This window comes from Stigmatopora nigra, chromosome 7 (genome assembly GCF_051989575.1).
Source record: "Stigmatopora nigra isolate UIUO_SnigA chromosome 7, RoL_Snig_1.1, whole genome shotgun sequence".
Lineage (NCBI taxonomy): Eukaryota > Metazoa > Chordata > Actinopteri > Syngnathiformes > Syngnathidae > Stigmatopora > Stigmatopora nigra.
Genome location: NC_135514.1, coordinates 15,930,253 through 15,953,021, shown reverse-complemented (window position 1 = coordinate 15,953,021; position 22,769 = coordinate 15,930,253). Strand labels below are relative to the sequence as shown.

Below are 22,769 nucleotides of genomic sequence, written 5' to 3'. Positions count from 1 at the left end.
ACTTCATATTTTAATCATATTCGTTATAATTACGTCACTTTGAAGAGTAACGTCCCATTCACAATGACTTGGACGTCTATCCCCGTCCATTTCTATTCCATAATTCGCTCTACCTTTACGACAGACATTGATTTACAAACATAAGGACGCCTATTTGCGTCCCCGTTTCGACTACTCCACGTAAAATACGACGTGATTGATGTGAGTGGATGGTTCTGTTCGCTCCAAGATGGAGGCTTGACCTCGACGTCGCGTCGTCCTCTTGCGCATGCGCGCGTCAACCAGATGACGTCGCACGCGAATTAGCTCCAGATTGTCGAGGAGGGAGGAGCCTCTTCTCTTCTCGTCGTCGTTGTACATAGTGGCCGTCTGACATTTGTCGCTTTTATTTCTTTATTTCTTTTTGCGGTTGTCAGCGTTTCTTTTTTTTTACATTTTATTTTTCTTGATTTGTTTGTTTGTTTGTTGTTTATTTTTTGTCGCGTGCCTGTCGACGTCGAGCGCGAAGAAGAAGAAGAAGAGCAGGAAAAATGCAGGCGTTTTGATTCGCTGTGCTTCTCGTCATCATCTGCAAGTGGAGCAAGTGGACGGAAGGAAGGTAAGCGGACTTGATGTGGACGTGAGACGTCTTCGACAAGGTTCGATTCCAATTGGGTTTGGCCGATCCGCAATCGCGCGTGAACGCCGTTGCGTTGCGTTTACGTGCGGTCATGTCGTTCGGCTCCATTCGGCTTCATTCGGCTCCGCTCGGCTCCACTCGGCTCGACTCGGTTCGGTGGTGCCACCCTCCCCGTGACCAGCTTGCCGATGGATGCCAGTCGATCGGTTCCCCCCGCATGCAGCTTCCGGTGTCCAATTACTATGCCAGATACGATACATGACAGCGGGCAGGAGGAGCGATACTGTTTATCTGCTCTATCGAGGGATGACATGTGGATATTGATATGGCGATGTGTCGTCATGCATGGCGATATGAGGGTGGAGGATTTTTTGAGGGACATCTGACACAGCCATTCAACAACACGCACGTGTGTCAAAGTGGCGGCCTGGGGGCCAAATCTGGGCCGTCGCCTCATTTTGTGCGGCCCGGGAAAGTCAATGATGAGTGCTGACATTCTGTTTTAGCTTCAAATTCAAATGAAGAGTATAAATATATATGACATTTCCTGATTTTCCCCCTATTAAATCAATCATTGTCATTTTTAATCTATTTTTTTCTGTTTTTAGTTCAAAAATCATTTGCTTAATTGATTTTTGGCCTTTTCCTGATCCTGTATCGGAACTCCTTCCCTGCCACTGACGTCAATCCTTTTCTCGTTCCGATTCTGTCCCCGATGGTGGAAATAATGTCCATAAAGCGCTTACGGCAGGTTAAAAAATGCGACTTGAAGGTGCGTAAATATTTCAGCAAGACGACAGGAAAGCTAGACGACAAAGTGCGCGGGGGGTGCCGTCCGAGCTTTAATTGCTTTTGGAGCCAGAGGCCACCACGGCCGCTTTGATCCGTCCCGGGCCCGTCACGCGCCGTGATTCACGAGCGGCGGCCAATGTCGGCGTTGGCCGTAGTCGGTCGGAGACGCTGGCTTTTCTGGTCTAAAAATACGGTGCCTGCCCCTTTGTCTGTGGTCCAACAAAAGTGGCCGTCGCCATCTGCCTACCGCGTGGAGGTGTGCTTCAACCATTTCTATCTATGGAAACAAATGGCGACGGTTTCGTTTGCCTCGCCGGCGAATGAGCGCCCATATTCTTTTATTCTTCAATTCCAGGTCCTTTCTCTTGATTTTTGGGTCTTATCAGAGTGCATTTTCTTTCCATTAGTTTTGGAGCCTTTCCTGTTGTTGTATTTTTTTATGTATTTTAAGATTTTACAAAATGATTTTTGAACCAAAAACAGATCAAATGGATCAAAAAAAATACAATTATTGATTTAAAAGGGGTAAAATCAGGAAATGTAATATACATCTATTTTCTTCATTTTAATTATATACTAAAAGAGAGAGTCAGCACTTATGAATTATGATGCGGCGGACCAGATTTGGCCCCCAGGCCACAACTTTGACACCGGTGCTCTAGATTTTGAAGCATTTTTGCCAACTTTCCTCTTGTTTTTTTGGTAATTTCTAGGTCTCTTCCGCCTGATTTTTGGACATTCCCTTACTTCCTTTCTGTCCTTTTCACTCTTGTGTTTTCCTTAAAAAATCGACGTAAAATATGGTACAATTATGCGGTAAAAACGTATTTTTCAAAATCCCAACTTCTTGAGCAAAAGTCAATGTGTTTTACTGTCTGTTAGGTGGGGCCATGTCGGCGCTTGGATTGCTGTTGATTCTCCACGCTCTTCCACGTCTCAACGCGGCCATCCATAATTCATCCAGTGGAGGTCATTTGTGAAACCGTTTGTCACCTCGCATTTGAGGCGACCCATCGATGGCTTCCCCAGATAGCCCAACTCCTTTTTTTTCTCCTCTTCCAGGATGCGCCATCATCCGCCCTCCGAGGGACGGAGGCATCCGATATAGAGGCCTGACCCAAGAGCAGGTACGGCTGGAATCGTGATGAACAAATTGATCATATTCGAGGCGAGTGACACTCTCTCGCGTTCAGATCCGCAGCGTTCAGATCCTGCCGGTGGATTACGAGATCGAGTACATCTGCCGGGGGAACCGGGTCATCGTGGGGCCCAAGGTCCGCAAGTGCTTGCCCGACGGCACGTGGACGGACATGACGCGCCACAGCAGTTGCCGTAAGTGCCCGAAAGAAACTTTCTCTCTGGCAAGCAGGGGGAAAAGTGGGCCCTAAATCGGGTCCTATGGCCCAGGGGTGTCAGACTCAAAATGATGCGGCGGGCCAGATCTGGCCCCCGGGCCGCCACCTTGACACCAGTGCTATAGCCGGTTCCTTTTGTCCCGCAGTCATGCTGTGTCCTCGCGTGTGGACGTCGCTGGAGAACGGTCAGGCGACGGCCCGTCCGCCGGGCCCGCCGGTGGAAGGCACGGCGCTGCACTACCGCTGTCACTCGGGCTTCCTGATGGAGGGGCGCAACGTCAGCCGCTGCACCAAGTTGGGCAAGTGGGACGCGCCCAAGCCCGTCTGCCTCTGTGAGTCCCGTCATTTCGATCCGAGTCGATAACGTTAAGGAATTGGCGGATTTACGTGACGTGGTTGAATGGGGATTTAATCAAAGAAAGCGCCAGCTCGCCATCTGGTTATCAGCGTCGCCAAGACAACCGATAAAGTGGCCCTCGTACCGATTTGAACGTCGGTTGTGTCATCCTGAACAATTTGGAAAGCCCTATCCTGGTCACCCATCTTATATATACACAAAATTTAAATGTGTAGTACGTGTATGTATATGTATACGTACATATAGTTTTCTATATATCTCATAATATAAGTCTATATGTATAAATATGGATATATGTGTATTAGTGTGTATGATATATTATATAATACATATATACATAGTGTGTTATATACATATGCATATGTATCCAGAATAGTTCTATCCGTGACATTACGTAAGGGCATCTCTGTGTAATGTGGATTTAACGGGACTATTAGTGACGTCTAGTGGGCACTACTTGTATTGTATTCCCCCTTCAGTGTTACTGAGCAACATAGGTTTAGGCCTGTTAGAGACACACATACGCTGCCTATTGGTTGGTATTTTTTGGGGACGTTGATTGGTTTAGTTTGTCCAATGAAAAAACTCGCGCGAATTTCCCGCCCCGCCTCCCAGACAAGTGCGACGGAAATCAGTATTCTTTCTTTACAAAAATCGAAATGGACTGGAAAGTACGCTAACGACAATGAGGTGCAGAAAAAGGCGACAAGCCACTGGAAAGACAAAAACAAAACAAAGAAATGAGGAGAAAAGGCAATAGGAGAGCGAGAAAGAAAGACAACCAGTGAGGGACAAAGTTACGAGGTACGCATTACTACTAGCATTCGAGAATTAGCTGAAACATTAGCCGACTCGCAGCTAATGTTTAGGCGCTCCAAGAGCTTAAAAATGAACTTTTATTAAGGAGGAATGTTGTTCGACGGCGCGTGTGGTGTTGTTTATTTTAAAAATGATACAATGAACGAACATATCATGTTGTTAAGGACGCCTTGCTAACCATTAGCCATACTAGAGTTCGCTCTTTTATTTTCTTCCCCCTGACCGATGGGTTCATATTCAATGGGAACACGGTTACAGTGCCTTCTGCTGGTCACATTAACAAGTGCCGGCGTTCTTAGTTTTCTATGTCAGTTCATAGCTATTATTTCCCCAATGTTTTAATGTGTAGCTTTACATTTTTAGTTGATAATTTCCCCATCGTGTAGTGCCAATGACGGTGATAGACGTCCAATCCAAAATAAACTGTCCATCTATCCCTGTTAATGGCAGCCAGTCATAATGTTGACGTCATTATAACATATCTTCTGTTTTCTTTCTCTTTCTGCCTCCCAAAGATGACAAGAACAGCACAGGTGAGACTTTTTCTAATGTAAATCATCATTCACAGCTTGCATAGATGTGACCGCAAGGGGCAGCACACTTCTTTCAAAGGTTTAGCCATTTTCCCCGCTAGGGGGCAGTGCTCGCTTTGAATCTAAAGATGAGGTCTCATTTGTTTATATGTTGGAGTTCCATTGCAAGAGTTTCGTAATGTTGTGTCACTTTGGAAAAATAATACATGCGTTTTTAGACATATTTACATTGATTAAAAAGCATGAAAGTAACAGTTTTACTTTCTCGATTTTTGACAATTTGTAAGATTAGAGTGGGTCAATAACAGTATTAATAATAATGAGTCATGACATTTTGATTATAAACATTGAGAATAAATACATTTTTAATAGAGTCGAAAAGATGATCGTGAAACTATAAAAATGGACGTCTACGTCGCCTAAACGCCATAAAATATTGGAGCGTTCCGAGATGCGCCCTCGCAACCTTTGCATCCAAGCGCGTTAGCGGTCGGGGGCTAGGTGCTTAATGGGGGGGTCCTTCTAAACAAAGGCGGGTGCGGAAAGTTCAACGCTGAATAATTGATGACGGGCAAATGCCAGAGCTTGGCCACCCGCCACCCACCCACCTGCCTGTCGTATGGCCCGACCCGTCTTCCTCGTGTACAACATCAAGTCCTGGTTGCCGCTAAGTCGCTACCGTCGTCCGACGATATGGCCCCGCGTCGTCGCCCTTTGTTTTCAAGATATCCGTGTCACAAAACAATCCCGTTGTAGCGCGGGTTGCGCTCCAGGCGCCATTTGGACTCGCCACGACCTGATTGGAACGGCGTGCGGCACACTTTTGGCATTGAGCAAAAATCCCCAGTGGCTGAAAATGTAAAAACATCCTAAAATAGAAAGTCGGCACTCATCATTGACTTTTCCGGGCCGCACAAAATGATTCGGTGGGCTAAATTTGGCCCCCGGGCCGCCACTTTAACACCTGTTGTAAAGCATAGAAGGCCGGTAAGCCACTCTCGATCATTGGGCATGCATTTTTTGGGGGGACGATGTTAGCCAAAAGCAGCTAGCTCGCGAGCGAGCTAGTCAGTGGTTTGAGTGACTAGAGACGTCTGCTAAAGGTTTTTTCCAGCGCTCAAATGGCGTGGGTGGGTGGGAGGCGGTTTAGAACTCTGGCCTCCATCTTACGGCATGGTGACGAACCAACAGCGAATTGGGATGTTGTCTTCTGCTGCTATTTATTACCTACACTCTCGCTCGCTCTTAATTCTTTTTCTTTCTCACTATCTCTCTCTCGCATCCTCCCTCCCAACTCTTGCTTTCTTGCTCTCTCTCTTTTTTTCCTCTCCTCACTCTCTCTCTCTCTCTCTGATTCGCTCTCTCCCTGGCCGTCTGTTACGTAGCCAATGAGGAGGGCCCGCGCCCCCGCCTCCTCTTCATGGCGACCGCCGCCTTAAAGCGCGCTGGCGACGGCGCCTCCGCCGTAGTCCGCGCTTCTCGCCGCGCTAGCGTTTTTATGTCCTTCCCGCGGCGCTCCTCAAACATGCGGACGGTTTGAACCATGCGGTGGTGGCGGCGGCGTCGGCGGCAGCAGCCGACGGCTCTAACCGTGAGCGTGTCTTTTTTGTGGTGGTGGCTGTGCTTGGCGACCGTGGCGGCGACGGCAGGCAAGAAGAAGCTGTACATCGGCGCTCTGTTCCCCATGAGCGGCGGCTGGCCCGGCGGCCAGGCGTGCATGCCCTCGGCCCAGATGGCGTTGGACCTGGTCAACAACCGCAGCGACATCCTGCCCGACTACGAACTGGAGCTCATCCACTACGACAGCATGGTGAGTGAGTTCCCGGCTTACGTGACCCCAGATCCCGTCGTATCTTAACCAGGCCGCCGGGGTGCTTAACCAAGTCCCCAAGTAGAAAGTACAAAGATACTCGCAAATCCAGCTCCATCGAGACCGTTCAAAACCAAAAAAACGCCCATTAGGGTAAACGCAAATGGATATAAAAGCCAAAGTCAAGTGACTTTACCCTGTTGAATCGTAAGGACCAAAAAATGGGTAATTTTGCCAATTGGGGTTGTTTTTATGTGGTGAATTGTTAGTGTTGTCGTTCTTTAGGACAAATAGAAATTCATTTCTAAAGAAATCAAGCAGAAATTATGCTTTAAAAAGTATTTCTTTTTCCATGTGCGTTTGAATCATTGTCTGCCATTGACGAGGATTGACGTCTAATTTCTTGTAACTGTCGCGGACGACGCTCATCTTTTCTTTTCAAATGGACCTTTTGAAGAATGGAGCCCAAAGAGAAAAAAATATAATATTGACAATTTAACCTATACAATTATTGGATGTGATGGGAACAAAAAACTAGAAAAAGGAAAAAAGATTTGTTTTTATTTGAGCTCATTTATTTTGAATACATTATGTTTAAAAATACAATTAAATGATTAAATCTCAAAATTTCCATTTAAATGCATGGATATTTTTTTGCATTTATTTTATTTTCTAGTCTTATTAGTCTATTAGAATTATTACACCATTCCCCCCGCCCCATTTTTATGCATTTGTAAATGTAGGACTTTATCTTAAATAGAACATTTGCCCCCAACGAGTGAAGTTTTTGGATAATTTTGACTTTTTTTGTCATTTGTTGCTTTCTATCTATTTTTTTTATCTTTTTTTCTTTGTGTCTGGTCCCTTTGAAATTGCGATGGATGGAGGGAGGAAGGGAGGGAGGGAGGCGCTGGAAATGACAAAGCGTCCAATTTGTGGCACTTGTTGGCGGGCGGGCAGGCGGCATCCGGTCCCCGACGGCGCCCGGTTAGCGGACGTCCGTCTCTTTCCCGTCCGTCCGCGACTCGGGCGGGACGGCCCAAAGCGTTCTCTCTCTGGCGCGCTCGGTCGCTCTCCGTCGGCATGGCAACAGCCAAACGGACGGCGAGCGGCGTTGGCGCCTGGGGCTTTGCCGCTCGCCGTTTCCACGGTGATTCCCAGGACAAAACCCATGTCTTCCGTTGCCGCCGACGTCCGCTCGCCACCGTCAATTCAACTTGGGGGGGGGGGGGGGGGTGCCGTGAAATTGTGGGATGGCTTGAAATTGGCCTTTCCTTTCTCATTCCAAAAGATTAAAAAAAATGACAATTTTTAGTCGTTAGCTTCGTTTTATAAAACAAAAACACTTTTTTACTCATCGCTCCGTATATTGAATTATTATGACGTTATAAAAAAAGATTGTAGAGAAAAAATGAAAAGACTACATTTTGTCTAAACCACTATTGTCAAAGTGGCGGCCCGGGGGCCGAATCTGGCCCGCCGCATCATTTTGTGCGGCCCAAAAAAGTCAATCATGAGTTCCCAATTTCAGTTTTAGGATCAAATTCAAATGAAGAATATAGATGTACGTTAAATGTCCTGATTTTACCCCTTTTAAATCAATAATTATCATTTTTTCGGTAGCCAAGGAAGGGAGGGAGGAAGGAAGGTTGGTTTGGTTTGGACGTCCGTGGCCGTCGACGGCAGCCCACGAGTGTATCGCGCCGTCGGTCGGGATGGAGCGTTTCCGTTTGCGCCGAGCGTTGCCGTGGCGACGACTTTGATGAATTATTAATGGCGGCGCAGATGCCGCCTTTTCCGAGTGCGCCAGGTGGGATGTCGCAAAGCATTAAGGGTTAAATCAGCGATGGCGGCGGCGGCGGCGGCCAAGGAGACGGATGCTCCTCCTCCTTCTTTTTTGTGTTGTCTCAACATTTCGTTCCAGAGGTTAAAAACCAGAATATAGCTGACGTTTTCTGTTCAAAAAATTGAAATCAATTTTGCCCAAAATAGCGGCGGGCGAGCCCTGTAAGGATAAGCTCCATAAATATATCAATAATAACAACTGACTGTTTTTCCCCCAATTTTTTTTACAAAATTAGTCCCTTTTTGAAGTTTAGATTTGTTTCCCCGAACTACTTTTTCTTTTTTACTAAAAAATGATGAGCTTTTTGGTAGAAAAGTGTCATATTTTTGTCTTAAAGTCAAGGTTTTTGTTGTTGTAAATGGCTATTTTGGACATCAGGGCCCTTTTCAATTGAACAAAAAAATTCAGCCCCCGGCACCAGTTAAATTTATTGCCATGAAATTTGGTGGATATGTCCATCGTGACCGGCCGCACAAAAAAGCCTCAAGAAGCCCTACCCTAAATCAAACCTAAAGTCGGCCATTTTATTTTTTAAGCAGCCATTTTACACCTGCATGCGGCCCCTTTTCAATGGAACCAAAAACTAACAATGACTGGAAATCAGGTGGCCACCATTGTCATAACAAGACTTGAAATCCAGTCAGTTAAACACAAACATTTTCCCCCAAATCCGCCGTTTTGGGTCAATTTAAAGATGCAAAACCAGCAGGGCATTTTAAAAAATGTTTTTTATTTTTGTAAATGGCATATTTGATGATCAATTCAAGGTTCCGCCAGAGCCCGCTTGCCAATTTAATTAGAAACTTCCTTCCCCTCAGCTATTTTGCGCGGCGGAAACGTCAGGGTGGACCATACTTTCTTTTTTTTTTTTTTTTCCTCCCCTCCGGCTCATTAGAAGGAGCAGGTGCTCCTTTTTGCCTTGGCCTCCTCCTCGCCTCCTCGCCGCCATCGCCATTTGCCCTTTATGGCTGCGGCAAAAGTAAGGAAGGACGTGGAAGCGCCGTGGCTCGTTAGCCGCAAAGAGACGAGCGTCTCCAATTAGGAAACCCGTCTCCGCCGCCGTCGATTTTGGCCGGCGGGGTGAGTCACGGCGCTCGTCACCACGCTGGCGTTTAGGCGTGACTGACGGGCGGGGGGGGAGGGCGGGATTTTGGACGCCTTGCCTGTCACTCACGCCCAGCTCAAATACGAGTAATTGATGCATGTTTCTGACGGAAATATGGATCGTTAAGCGCTATCACGTGGAGTGGGATGTCGCGCCACGTGGAGGGAGGGCGGGCGGGTGGGCGGCGCCCGTCGCTGTCAATGGCGGAAAGTGATTGATTGTAGAAATAGGTGCTGGAAAAAATTCTCCTTACACTATACTAATTATCAAAATATGATGTTTTTCTGAGCTTCAAAAAAATCAAATTGACACAAAAAATATATTTTCCCTTTTTTTTCATTAAATAATATATTTTTTATAAATATATACAAAGTAAATAATCAGTGACATTTGTATTTTGGAATTCAAAAGGAGAAGCTAGGAATATTTACAATTAAAATAAGTAAAAAGGGTTCATTTTCCTAAAAATAGCACAACAAATGTATTTCCCCTTTTCATTAAAAAAAATGAATATATCGATAATCATGATTGTTTATATTTTGGAATTCACCAAAGAACAGAAGAATGCACTGTTTTAATTGACAATTAAATGTGAGAAAAAAAACAAATAGTTTACATTTGAATGAATGTAAATGAGATGATTTGAATCCAGCGTCAGGAAATTCAAACCAACATTCCTTTTTTATATAAAACTTGATTGAAGGCTGTCAAAAAGTCGACTTTTACATTGTTTTTTTTTGTCTTGCTTGACGCCATTTTTGCGGCTTTTGCGGCATTTGCAGTGCGACCCGGGCGAGTCCACCAAGCTGCTGTACGACCTCCTCTACACGGAGCCCATCAAGATCGTGCTGATGCCCGGCTGCAGCGGCGTCTCCACCATCGTGGCCGAGGCGGCTCGCATGTGGAACCTCATCGTGGTGAGTCGAGGACGGGGAGCCTTCGGGAGCCGGGAGGTGGGCCGTCGATGGCCGGCGCTCTCTCCGTGAATGGACCACCCGAGCCGACGGCCTCTCCTCCCCCCCCCCTCTTGGCAGCTATCTTACGGCTCCAGCTCGCCGGCGCTGTCCAACCGCCAACGCTTCCCCACCTTCTTCCGGACGCACCCGTCGGCCACGCTGCACAACCCCACCCGAGTGCAGCTGTTCCAAAAGTGGAAGTGGACCCGCATCGCCACCATCCAGCAGACCACTGAAGTCTTCACCTCGGTGGGTGGCCACGCCCGCCCCCGGCGCACCAAAGGCGGAGTCGGCAGGCCCTCTAAAATGTCCTCCTCCTTTTTTGTTTTGAGACTCTGGACGACCTAGAGCAACGCGTGAAGGAGGCCGGCATCGAGATCAGCGTCCGTCAGAGCTTCCTGAGCGACCCGGCCGTGGCTGTCAAGAACCTCAAGGTGCCTTTGATGAAAAATTCTCTTCAGCTGTCCACCGCTGGCTGCCTTTCCAGACGGACGCTCCTTCCTCTCGTTCCTTCCTCCCGTTTCCTTTCCCGCCGCGGCAGCTGTAAATATCATTAGCGCCGACGCCAGTTGGCAGAAATTAATTTGCCGCCTTAATGAGATGCGCCCGCGCTTTTGAAACGCCACGCTTCGAAAACGTCTTCTCCAGTAGGACGGTATTTTTCGAGTGCACTTTTTTTTGTTTATTGATTGCCTCACATTAAGATGGCATTGTTGGTTAATCACGACAAATTAAGATAGCGTGGTTTATTGAATCATGACGGATGGTTTCGATTTTTTTTAACCTTTTAACTCAACCAACCATGGACGGGGCTTGGCGTCCAATCCGTTTTGATTGGGAGCGCCAAATAATCTCAAGTCTGCCGTTATTTTCACCATAAATGTTTGTTACCGCTAATTAGCAAATGTTTTTTTAGGATGATGACCGATGACGATGGTATTTATGTTTGTTTGACAGCGTCAGGACGCCCGGATCATCGTGGGTCTCTTCTACGAGACGGAAGCCAGGAAGGTCTTTTGCGAGGTGACCATTTCTGATTGGCTTTCGTGCTAATGGACTCGCCATTGACCACGTCACATCGGCATCGACAGCAGGTTTTCAAGGAGAAGCTTTACGGGAAAAAGTACGTGTGGTTCCTGATCGGCTGGTACGCCGACAACTGGTTCAAGATCAAGGACCCGGCCGTCAACTGCAGCGTGGACAACCTGACGGAGGCCGTGGAGGGACACGTCACCACCGAGATCGTCATGCTCAACCCCGAGACCGTGCGCGGCGTCTCCAACATGGTACGTACGCCGTCGGACCGCCGGAGGGGGAAAAGAAAGTCGAAAGATACGTCTCCTTTTCTGGAAATTTCGCACCCGCGGCGAGCGTTTATCCGCTAAATTTATTCCAGATTTTCACGGTGGCGGCGGCGGCGATAAATATTCGGAGCGCTCGATCAACAATATGTTGGCTAAATCTCCTCGTTGGAAGGAAGGCGGATTTCCACACGTGGTGGGCGGGCGGGGGGGCGCTCGTCGCCGCACTTTCCCCGTCGTTTTTTGTTTGCTTTTTTTTCCCTGTCAGCATTTTTTTTCTGTCTCGGTACGGATGTGGTCCAAAGCCTCTTAACTGGGGTGACCAGATTTTGGGGGGGGGGGGGGGGGGGTTGGGGGGGGGGGGGGGGATAGGACGTCGTGCTCAGATGGGTGACATAATCCTTTCCCAAAATCGACCAAAAAACAACTGCAAATAGATTAACAGGGAGAATTCTTTCTTTTTTTTTTTGGATCGTCAAACGACTGCATTAAAGTCTTGATATCACCAGTGTAAAGTCATATATTGTGAGATTAAAGTGGTAATACTACGTTATATAACCTGATTTTGCCGGAAAATAAGTCATTTTTTAAAATAGTCTTGATATTATGAACTAAAATCTGCCATTAAAGTTGTAATCGTTACAAAGAATGATAGTCGTAAAGTTATTTTTAAGAAAAATGACTAAAAGTGGCACTAAGAGTAGTTAGCTAATATTTAGCATCGGTTCTAATAGTATTTAGCTAATATTGAGCATCAATTTGAAGAGTGGTTAGCTATCATTTAGCATCAATTTTAGTTGGCCAATACTTTGGATGATTCAAGCTATCTTTCCATAGTATTCAAATGATTTGAAGAAAAGTTGCTGCCGACAAGCGCGTCAAAACGTGCAAAAGCGCCGCTAGGAGAAAATGCTTTGCGCTAACGCCAATCCATCCAACTTTATCGACAAAGCGTCACTTTAGCGCCGTGCGTGGAGTCTGAACAAGTTCCAAACCAAAACACCCGCGCCCCCTCCCCGCATGCTTGTTTCCGGGCGCAAACCAGCCCCCGGCGATTGCCGCCGCCGCCGACGGAACTTAGAGACGACGGCGAGCAATTAGGCGGTCCGCGAGCGGCGGCGTGCGACGACAGATTAGCGCAGAACCGTCCCCGGGGAAAAAGCCTGCGCCAGCGCTTCCCGTCGGCCTGTGACGAGTCCCGTTCATTAAAAAAATTCCACCTCGCCGTATAAAAGTGAGGCGCTATCACGCCGCCCGCGGCGGCGCCGCCACACAAAAATGTGCCAATTCCGAGCTTGCCAAATGAACGAACGGGAAGTACGGCAAACCGTGATTTCGCCAGCGGGAGATGCTTTCAACTTTTGGTAAGCAGACGCTTGATTTATGGTTGGCTACGGGCAAACTAGCCTTAGCTCCCGTGGGAAAATGGCCGCGTTAATAACGTTGAGTCTTGGTGAAGTCGAGACCATTAATTCAACGTTAATGTCGCAGACATTTTGATAAGGCGTTATGTGACGTCTTTGGTACTTGGGAGAGATAAGGGGGGGGGGGGGACAAATATAGTTTCTTCAAGATTTAGCTCTCAAGGGCCCTACCCAAGATGGCCGCCAGCTGCAACATCTATGCTTTTTGTGGCCTCCAATTATCTATACAGTACAAAATATTCTGTATATATCCATGAGGACTTTATTCTTATCGTTTTATGACTTTCTCACAATGTTACCACTGACATTTTTTATATTTTATCAAAAGTACTTTTTTTCTTGTGACATTTTGGAGTATTACGACTTAAGTTTCATGATTATTTTTGTCGGTCATTTTGTTTTTAAGATAACTACTCTTTGAACCGATGCTAAATATTAGCTAACTATTCTTAATATTGATGCTAAATATTTGCTTAACTACTCCTTGAATTGATGCCAAATATTAGCTAACTACTCTTTGAATTGATGCTAAATGTTAGCTAAGTCTTTGAATTGATGCTAAATGTTAGCTAAGTCTTTGAATCGATGCTAAATATTAGCAAACTACTCTTAAATGCACTTGAATAGTCCGTAAATGTTGGCCAAATCCGGAATTCTCCCGAGTGACGACTCTTTTAACGTGTCCTTTTGTGTCCCTTCAGACTTCGCAAGAGTTTTTGGGCTCGTTGATGTCCCGTCTGGGCGGCATGAACCCGGAGGAGACGGGGGGCTTCCAGGAGGCCCCCCTGGCCTACGACGCCGTCTGGGCCCTGGCGCTGGCCCTCAACAAGACGGTGGCGCCGCTCAAGGCCAAGGGACGGCGGCTGGAGGACTTCAACTACAACAACAAGGACATCACCTCCGAGATTTACCGGGCGCTCAACACCAGCTCCTTCGAGGGCGTTTCGGTAAAGGAGCTTGCCTCCCTCTCTCTCTCTCTCTTTCCTCTCTGGGGTTATAATTTGGCTCTTTTCTTTGGCTTTAGGGCCAGGTGGTGTTTGACGCCCAGGGTTCCAGGATGGCCATGACACTCATCGAACAGCTACAAGGTACGTTAGCCTCCATTTGTGTCTCCATCCATGGTCTTTAAAAAGTTAAATGGATGAAAAGGCCACATTTGGCCCCCGGGCCGCCACTTTAAAACCTGCGATATAACGTAGAGAGCATTAAGACGTTATTAACCCTCTGAGGCTAAAATTCAATTTCCGCAACAGAATCAAAATGGCTTCTAAAATCTAAATGTGATTTAATAAGGTGGGCTGATTAGCAACTCTCGCAATTGCAAATCTGTCTAGAGAAATGTAATAAATAACTTGGCATAATAATAATGTTCTCTTCATTTACTAACTCTGCTACGAATTAACGTATGGGGCAAACGTGCAACAAAATGGCGGTCCTCTTTACGCTTTAAATTGTACGTTACGTGACTCGCGTGCTTATTAACAAATCTTAAACTTGTACCGGCAGTGAAAGAGTTAAGAGTGAAAACCTAGGTGACAGAAAAGACAAAGAAGCTAACGTGGCGGTCTTGATCGACCGGGAATACTAATGAGCTTCTTGGCCACGCCTTTTTGGGGTGTGGGGTCATTTGTGTGCGCCGCCCCAATGACCTTTTTCAGGAGGCTCCTCCTCCTTCCTTGAATGATGATCATCATTATCATGCTCATCCTTCAAAGTCCTTAAGAGTGACCGTCCATCGGCGCGCTAATCCCGCCCGACGGCGCGCCGAGCACGTCCGCCGCAATTACGGAAGACACACAAAGCCGAGAAGCGTCTTTGCCAATTCAAAAAAAAAAAAAAAAAAGAAGATTTTCCTCCTGCTGAATTGCTCTTCAAGTGGCAGAAAAAAAGGCAATATGAATGTCTTTGGAGTGCTTGGGCATTATTAGACGGTCGGCGTTCCATTTTCGGAAATATCCGTTACGGAATTGGGAACCGGACCCTAAATCGGCCAATGGTGGCCAATAGAAATTATTCTGCTGCAATTATCAATTTCAATTAAGCACTCGAGATTGTACAATGGGCGAGCGAGAAAGAGAGAGAGAGAGGCAGTCATCTCGATGGCGTCTTATGGGAGGGATTTCGGCCATCTTGGTGACGCCGAGCAATAGCAAGCTAGTCTAAATCAAGGGTGTCAGACTCGGGTTGGTTTGCAGGCTGCTTTAACCTCATCCATTTTATGTGGATCCATTTTATGAGTTAGATCGAATATTTAGATTATTTTTAAATAATTGGATTAAAAGAACTGGATTAAAATCCCTGAATATTCCGTTTTTTATAGATCTAAAACAATGTTTATTTTAGCTTTTTTTATTTATATTTTTAGATTTTACAAAATGATTTTTGACCTAAAAACACAGGAAAAAATGGATGAAAAATACAATTATTGATTTAAAAGGGGGAAAATTAGGAAATGTAATATAAGTCTATACTCGTATTCATTTTAATCTGATCCTAAAACAGAAACTCATGATTGACTTTCCCGGGCCGCACAAAATCATGCGGCGGACCAGATTTGGCCCCCGGGCCGCCACTTTGACACCAGTGGTCTAAAATCACGTCCGCTGACTGCCTTTTTTGAATTTTAGACCTTTTATAGCTGCACCAGGGAAAGTCTTAATGAGTGAGTAAAAGATGAAAAATATCATTTGCCTTTGTCTTTTGTGTGTTGCGTCCACTAGGGGGCAGCTACAAGAAGATCGGCTACTACGACAGCTCGCAGAAGAACTTGTCGTGGTTCGGCAACGACGTGTGGATCGGTCAGTGCATCTTTGCTTCCTTTATTTCTGTCTTTTCTTTCCTTTTTTTCTCGTTTTTTTTTTCTTTTTGCGGTCGCCCTAACAACCACTCAAAGTCGGTTCTCCTCTAATCGCTGTGGCAACTGTTACCCAGCGCCGTCGCCATGGCAACACTCTTCTCATGTGCCCTCCTCCTCCCCCTCCCTCCTTTTTTCTCCACCTTTTTTTAAATGGAGGACACTAGACGGTAGAACGCACGCGCTTTTTATTTGTCTCGCGTGGGGAAAACTCACACAAAGCAACAACTGCAGAAACAAAAATATAGAAGAAAAATATATTATTAATGGAAATAAAAGTAGCCAGCATTTGCAGTTTAAATGACGATTTATTGACACCTCATTAGCGAATGACTTGAAACATATTTTCATCGTTAATGAATAATTCAGATAAAACTTGACCTTTGCGGGAGCTTAATAGTCTGAAAATGTAAGTTTTTATTCGTCATATTCATAGGAAAATGAACGAGGAAAAAACTTTTGTAAACAACAGTTGTATTTTTATTTAACTTGTTTTGATTGGGTAAATACAAAAGAATACAACTAATTGGAAAAAACTTCATTGATTTTTAAAAATGTTCTTTTGTATTGTTGAAAGAAAATAGGCACTATTTTTCCCTTTTTAAATGAGTGAACTAATTCTTAGTACAAAGGATGTATTGACATTTCCATTTTTAAAAAGCAACATGAAACATTCAGTTTTTTTGTTTATTTTAAATGTATTTTTTTTTTATCCTTTTTAAACCATCCTATTTTGTAACCACCAGGGATGCCACCCCACCCAAAAAATATGTGGATGTTGGACTAGCATGAAAAATGAAATTGACATCCATGTCCATATCTGACAGGACCATGGTATCTTGGGACTTAAAAAAAAAATGGTCTTGGTGGGCCGTCCTTCCTCCCGTCCGTTTGTCCGTCACGTGGCTGGCGTATTTTGTCAGGCGGCCGTCAGACAGATGGCGCCTCTGAGACACGGCGGGCCGCGTTGCCGCGGTGACGAGCCGCGGGAGGGCGGCGAGCCGTTGACGCCTGACACCGACCGACGCTGACATCTGACACATTGCTGCCTACACACGCACACACACACAGCATCAACCTCCTTCTTTCTGACACACACACACACACACACACGGTTATCTGTCTGTTTACTGTTTCTTGCATCAAATGAAAAAAAATGTCTGGAATTTCTCATTCTTCCGACTTGATTCTTATCCCAAAGCAAATATGAGAAAAGAAAAATATGCACGCCAATGACTAAAGTCATACATGATTCTGGATCTCTTTCTATTTAAGAAATTGACCTTTTTAATTTCTAGTTTTCATTGAACAAATACATTGATATATTTGTTAATATTCTTTCAAAAAATACATTTAAACCAAATTATTTCCCTTCAAAATGCAGATATTAAATCATGAAAAAAATGGCAGAATACATTTCGACTGATATTTTGATATTTCTTCCCCCCTTTCTTTGTTGTTGCCAATGAACAAATTCCTGTCCTTTTTGGAACATTTCTTGTTTTTAGGGGTGACTTGATGTGGATTTTTTTTGGGTCTGTTTTTTTTTGTCCGCCGTCTGCCGTGGCTTTAGGGGCGGGGCCTCCGGCCGACCGCACGGTGGTGGAGGAGGAGTACCGCTTCCTGTCGCAGAAGTTGTTTGCCGCCGTGTCGGTATTCGCCGGCCTGGGCATCCTGCTGGGCATCGTCTGCCTCACCTTTAACATCTACAACGGAAACGTGCGGTAAGAACCGGCTTCTTTTTATTGTCTGTGGGCTTTAATTCTTCTTCTAGCTTTGCACTTTGGTTGACTTTCTCTCTTTCCTTCTTTTTATGCAGCTACATCCAGAACTCGCAACCGTACCTGAACAACATGACGGCGGCGGGCTGCATGATGGCGCTGGCCGCCGTCTTCCCGCTGGGCATCGACGGCCATCACGTGCATCGATCGCAGTTCCCCGTCGTTTGCCAGGTCAGCAAAATGCACACTTTCAACACTTGCCCCCCTCCATTTTGTGCCTGGTTGAGACGGACAATTTCATGCTACAAAATGAAATGGCTGCTTTAAGGCAAAATGGCCGACTTTCCGTTTGATTGACGGCATGGCTTCTTGAGGCTTTTTTGTGCGCCCGTCTACGACGGACATGTCCGCCAGATTTCACATCTTTGGATGAATCTGGTGTCTGGGGCTGAATTTTTTTAGTTCATTTGAAAAGGGTGCTGGCTGGTTGAAATGGCTGCTTTAAAGCAAAATGGCTGACTTTACGTTTGATTGACGGCATGGCTTCTTAAGGCTTTTTTCTGTGCGCCTGGTTTTGATGGTCATGTCCACCCGATTTCACGTCATTTCATGAAACTGGTGTCCGGGGCTGAATTTTTTTGTCTATTTGAAACTGGTATTGGCTGGTTAAAATGACTGCTTTAAAACAAAATGGCTGACTTCTCGCTTGATTGACGGCATGGCTTCTTGAGGCTTTTTTGTGCGCATTTCTACAACGGACATGTCTGCCAAATTTCATGTCATTAAATGAAACGGATGTCGGGGGCCGAATTTTCTTCTCCGATTGTAAACGGACGCCGGCAGGTTCAAATGGCTTCTTTAAAACAAAATGGTCCACTTTACGTTCAATTGGAGGCTTTTTTTTTGTGCGTCTCTCTACCGCGGACATTCTTCCCCAACTTTCTTTTTCTGCATATCTCGGAAGCCGGCGATATTTGCAGCTATAAATGATGACTTTTTAATGTTTTTAATCCAGATGGATTTGCTCTATGTTAAGAATGTTATTGCCACATTAATCTATCTCTTTTTGCCCTTTGGAAAATGTGTAAGCGCAATAAAAGAAAAATTGCTTTCCCTCCGAGGTGTCATCGGCGGCCCGGCCCACCTTTGGGCTTAGCGACAACACCAAGCTTCGTATTTGGAAGCGCCAAACGATATCGGCGCCCCCGGGGTTTCTTCTTTGTGGAAGAAAAACAAACAATGTGTCTTTTTTTGTGGGCAGTTTCGACTGTGGCTGCTGGGTTTGGGCTTCAGCTTGGCCTACGGCAGCATGTTCACCAAGATCTGGTGGGTCCACACCCTCTTCACCAAGAAGGACGAGAAGAAAGAGAAGAAGAAGGTAAGGCAGCGACCCGGCGGGAATCCGTCCTTAAATGTCCACGACAATTGACGACGGGCGCTTTTGCTTCAGCAACAGCTGGAGCCGTGGAAGCTGTACGCCACGGTGGGCGTCCTCCTGGCCGTGGACTTTCTGTCCTTGGTCATCTGGCAGATCGTGGACCCGCTTCACATTACGGTGGAGGTCAGTCAGTTGGCCATTTTGCCTTTCAAATACATTCTTTTTTAAACTTTTTTCTTTATTTAATATCCATTCATTTGGAAATGCTGTCTTTTAAAACGTTCTTGTTCATACATTTCCATCTTTTCTGGCATTTTCTGACTCTGTCTATTGAGTATTTTTGAGTAATCCCTCGAATATCGCACTTTATGTAGAACAAACATGGCCGCGATCATTGAAAATTTGTGAAGTAAGACTAATTCATAATTAATAGCCAGCTTACAAGTTTCAGCATGGGATTTTCACATTTTTATGAAAGTTAATAAATGTTTAAAAATAGTTAATGTTAGAAAAAAATTGCGCAGGAGTGAATTTGCGATAAGTGAAGTCGCATTTTCTTTTATTGACCCCAATGTTTTTGGATGCATATTTGAACGAGTTTTGGAGACGTTTTTTTTTTTTGGATCTGGCAGAAATTCACCCGAGAAGCCCCAAAAGTGGACCTGGACGTCCTGATCCAGCCTCTGCTGGAGCACTGCAGTTCGGAGAAGATGAACACCTGGCTCGGTACGTTATTTACTTCTGCATTTTTCTTCTTCCGGAAACTTGAATTCTGACGTGTCCGCATTTCAAATTTGGTCCATTTCAACATAATATCCCAAGGCGTGGTTTACGGCTACAAGGGTCTCCTGCTCCTACTGGGCATCTTCCTGGCCTACGAGACCAAGTCGGTGTCCACGGAGAAGATCAACGACCACCGGGCGGTGGGCATGGCCATCTACAACGTAGCGGTGAGTTTCGCCGCGTCCCTCTGGCGCCCGGCTTTAAGGCGGGCTCTCTAACGGCGACGTGTGACGGGGGGTGGGCGCAGGTGCTGTGCTTGATCACGGCGCCGGTGACCATGATCCTGTCGTCGCAGCAAGACGCCTCTTTCGCCTTTGCCGCTCTGGCCATTGTCTTCTCCGCCTACATCACGCTGGTGGTGCTCTTTGTGCCCAAGGTAACCTTCAGGGTGGATAAAGTAGAGTTAGCAATGTGTTTATGTTCCAAAAAGGGGAAAAATATAGGCAATCCAATAAATAAATGGGAATAATATATAGTACTGAGTTTCTGTAGTGAGGAAACAGTGCCACCTCCTGGAATGTCCTATCAACGCAGCTGATGCCTCAATTTACATTGACTCCGTTTTCCGGACTATCAATGGTCTATTTAACGTCAAAAGTTGAATAATACTTACTGGACGGTGTGCAAAAATGTCCTCAAATGAGCAAATGTGCTCAGATGCGTCGGCTGATCACGCGCGGCGAGTGGCAGTCGGAGCAGCAGGACACGCTGAAGACGGGCTCGTCCACCAACAACAACGACGAGGAGAAGTCGCGACAGTTGGAGCGCGAGAACCGCGAGCTCCAAAAGATCATACAGGAAGTCAGAAACAACAACAAAAATGCCCCTTACAATATATATTTTGTATTAATTTCTACCGTCCGGTTTTCAGAAAGAAGAACGCGTGTCAGCCCTGCGCAACCAGCTGGCCGAGCGGCAAGCCTTGCGCAGCCGGCGGCGCCCGTCGGCGGGCCACAACCAGAACCACAACGCCCAGCCGCTGGCGCCGCCGCCCGGCTACCCCGGTGCCGACAACCACTCGATGCCGGCCTCCTTCTCCAACTCGTCCAACCTCTACCCCGCCGAGAGCAAGATGAGCCGCAACCATTGTCACAACAGCCAGATTCCGCTCCTCTACAAGTAGCCGCGGGGTGGGGCGGGGCCAAGGCCAAGGCTCCCGTTTCGGGTCCGTTGACGGCGTCAGACGTCCGATCCGTCGATCATCCAATATGGCGGTATGTTGAACAAATCCACTACTAGTTATGAATTTGAAATGAATGGCCATTCATCTCAGTTATTTCTATTAACTTAGCGTGAATTCCCATTTTATTATGAGAGTAGTACATTTTAAAAAAACATGCTCATTTCTACTTTTAAATTGATGATTGCACAAAGTGTGAATCCTCCCTCTTCGAATGGATTGGTTTTCCCATCAAATTACAACTCAATCCACTCCGTATTAGAATGTGATCTCTTGGGGGAAAAACATATCTTTCAAATATTTTTCAGATTATTTTCCACAAATATTGGGACGGATCGGATGTCCGTGGCCGTCGAAGTAAACGCGCGAATGTCTCTTCTGTGTATCCGTATTGCAAAGTTTGTTTTGTGCGTCCCGTATTTTGTGTTGCACTCGCCTTTTGTCGAATGATTTTGAAGTTAAGCCCCGCCCCCATTTCCCCACCTTGACTGACACTGCCTTTTTGCCAGCGGCGGCCCACGGTCACCACGGCAACGGCAAGCATCTCTCCGACTCCCCTGACCTTTTGTACTCTGGTTGACATTGTCTCTTTGGACGGGGAAGGCGGTCCCCATTGTGAACACGCCCCCTTGCCCCGCCCACAAGCATACAAGACACTTTGGTTAGCCGTGAGTTGACGTTTATGTGCATGCGCTATCCACTACTTTGGACTTTGTGTACATAAATTAAGAACACAAGCACAATTGAAGTAACACGACGACATGCGCTTTCACGCAAAGTTTTACAGTTTTACAGCACTTATTTTTTTAATGTGGTATGACAAAATGTTTGTGTTTTTTATTTCACGATTGTTTTTTTTCCATTTCATCTTTGATAATGTTTATTTTTTTGGTACGGTGACGCGTTCACGCGATAAAGCACAGCTTGGATGATAATGATTATTGTTATTTGATTTGAGTCAAATACCGTTATTACAATCCACATTAGCTCAGGGTGCGCAAGTGGTTATGAGATTGAAATGAATAGGCCATATTTATACATATTTATGAATAGCGGAGTTATATTACGTCGTCTCGGAAAAAGTACGTCATATGAATGCAGAAAAGTATTCTGTTCAAATCTTGCACATGTAGGCAGGTGTTTGTGAAAGAGGTCATATTTGTACTCATTCTATTGTATCAAATCATAAATGTTCATATATTTCAAATGTGTAGGCAACTATGTGACTTCCATTAAAGGTTTTACTTTAACTGTATCACCTGAATTGTCCACTAGATGCCACTACGGTTATTTTGGACACGCCTAATCATCTGATATACTCCTATTTTGTGGGGTTTAAAAACATTTTATGTAAGATATTCTTCAAATCTGGAAAAAAATGGAATACACAAAAAAATAAATCATTTAAAAAAAAATCCCAAAAGATATTGAACGACAATAGTATCTAAAGAACTTGACAAAGCAACAGAGCCAAACCCTCGGTCAGACTACGTATCCCAGAACGCACTGCGCGTGTGACGACATCGATTGGCGCCATTTCTCAACTTGTGGTAAGTTGACACTCGTTTGTAATAATTAAATTAACGATGTATTAACCCTTTTTCATAGTTCGTTTGAATCCCATTGTACTTTAAATACACGCATCCATCATCCAACCTTGCATTTAACGTTGAGTAAATGTTTACATGTCGTCAAAACTGCACGGTTGCTTCGTTAGCTGAACGGGCTAGCTGTGGGTAGCGTAAGGTGCTTTGTGAAATTGAAAAGCTTCGTTCGTCAGAACTTTTAGCTTAAAGATACCAAAACGAAGGCTCGTCGAAACGTTCCGCTTAAAGATACAGAAACGACTTGGTACTTTTCTTAAATTTACTGGCCAGCGTTTCAGAAGTCATATTAAAACACGCGTTTTCTATTTGAAAACAAACTCGGGTGTTT

General features: G+C 45.5%; 1 protein-coding gene across 3 annotated transcripts; it reads left to right on the top strand.

The window, feature by feature from the left end:
• The first annotated feature begins 300 nt into the window (after positions 1-300).
• LOC144198943 (gamma-aminobutyric acid type B receptor subunit 1-like) lies at positions 301-22,089 on the top strand. 3 transcript variants are annotated; one of them, XM_077720206.1, is made up of 24 exons: positions 301-598; positions 2,294-2,380; positions 2,474-2,538; positions 2,605-2,743; positions 2,913-3,098; positions 4,459-4,476; positions 6,126-6,286; positions 10,020-10,154; positions 10,272-10,442; positions 10,526-10,627; positions 11,151-11,216; positions 11,288-11,479; positions 13,620-13,865; positions 13,943-14,006; positions 15,639-15,716; positions 17,346-17,496; positions 17,592-17,724; positions 18,755-18,871; positions 18,950-19,054; positions 19,504-19,597; positions 19,694-19,821; positions 19,902-20,030; positions 20,312-20,455; positions 20,526-22,089. In XM_077720206.1, the coding sequence occupies exons 2-24, from the start codon at positions 2,302-2,304 to the stop codon at positions 20,775-20,777; spliced, it is 2,955 nt and encodes a 984-aa protein (XP_077576332.1). In that variant the 5' UTR covers positions 301-598; positions 2,294-2,301; the 3' UTR covers positions 20,778-22,089. The 3 variants fall into 3 exon arrangements, with proteins under 3 accessions (XP_077576332.1, XP_077576331.1, XP_077576333.1); XM_077720205.1 differs by having other exon boundaries at positions 18,944-19,054; XM_077720207.1 differs by lacking the exons at positions 301-598; positions 2,294-2,380; positions 2,474-2,538; positions 2,605-2,743; positions 2,913-3,098 and adding an exon at positions 3,785-3,928 and having other exon boundaries at positions 18,944-19,054.
• Positions 22,090-22,769: the final 680 nt, after the last annotated feature.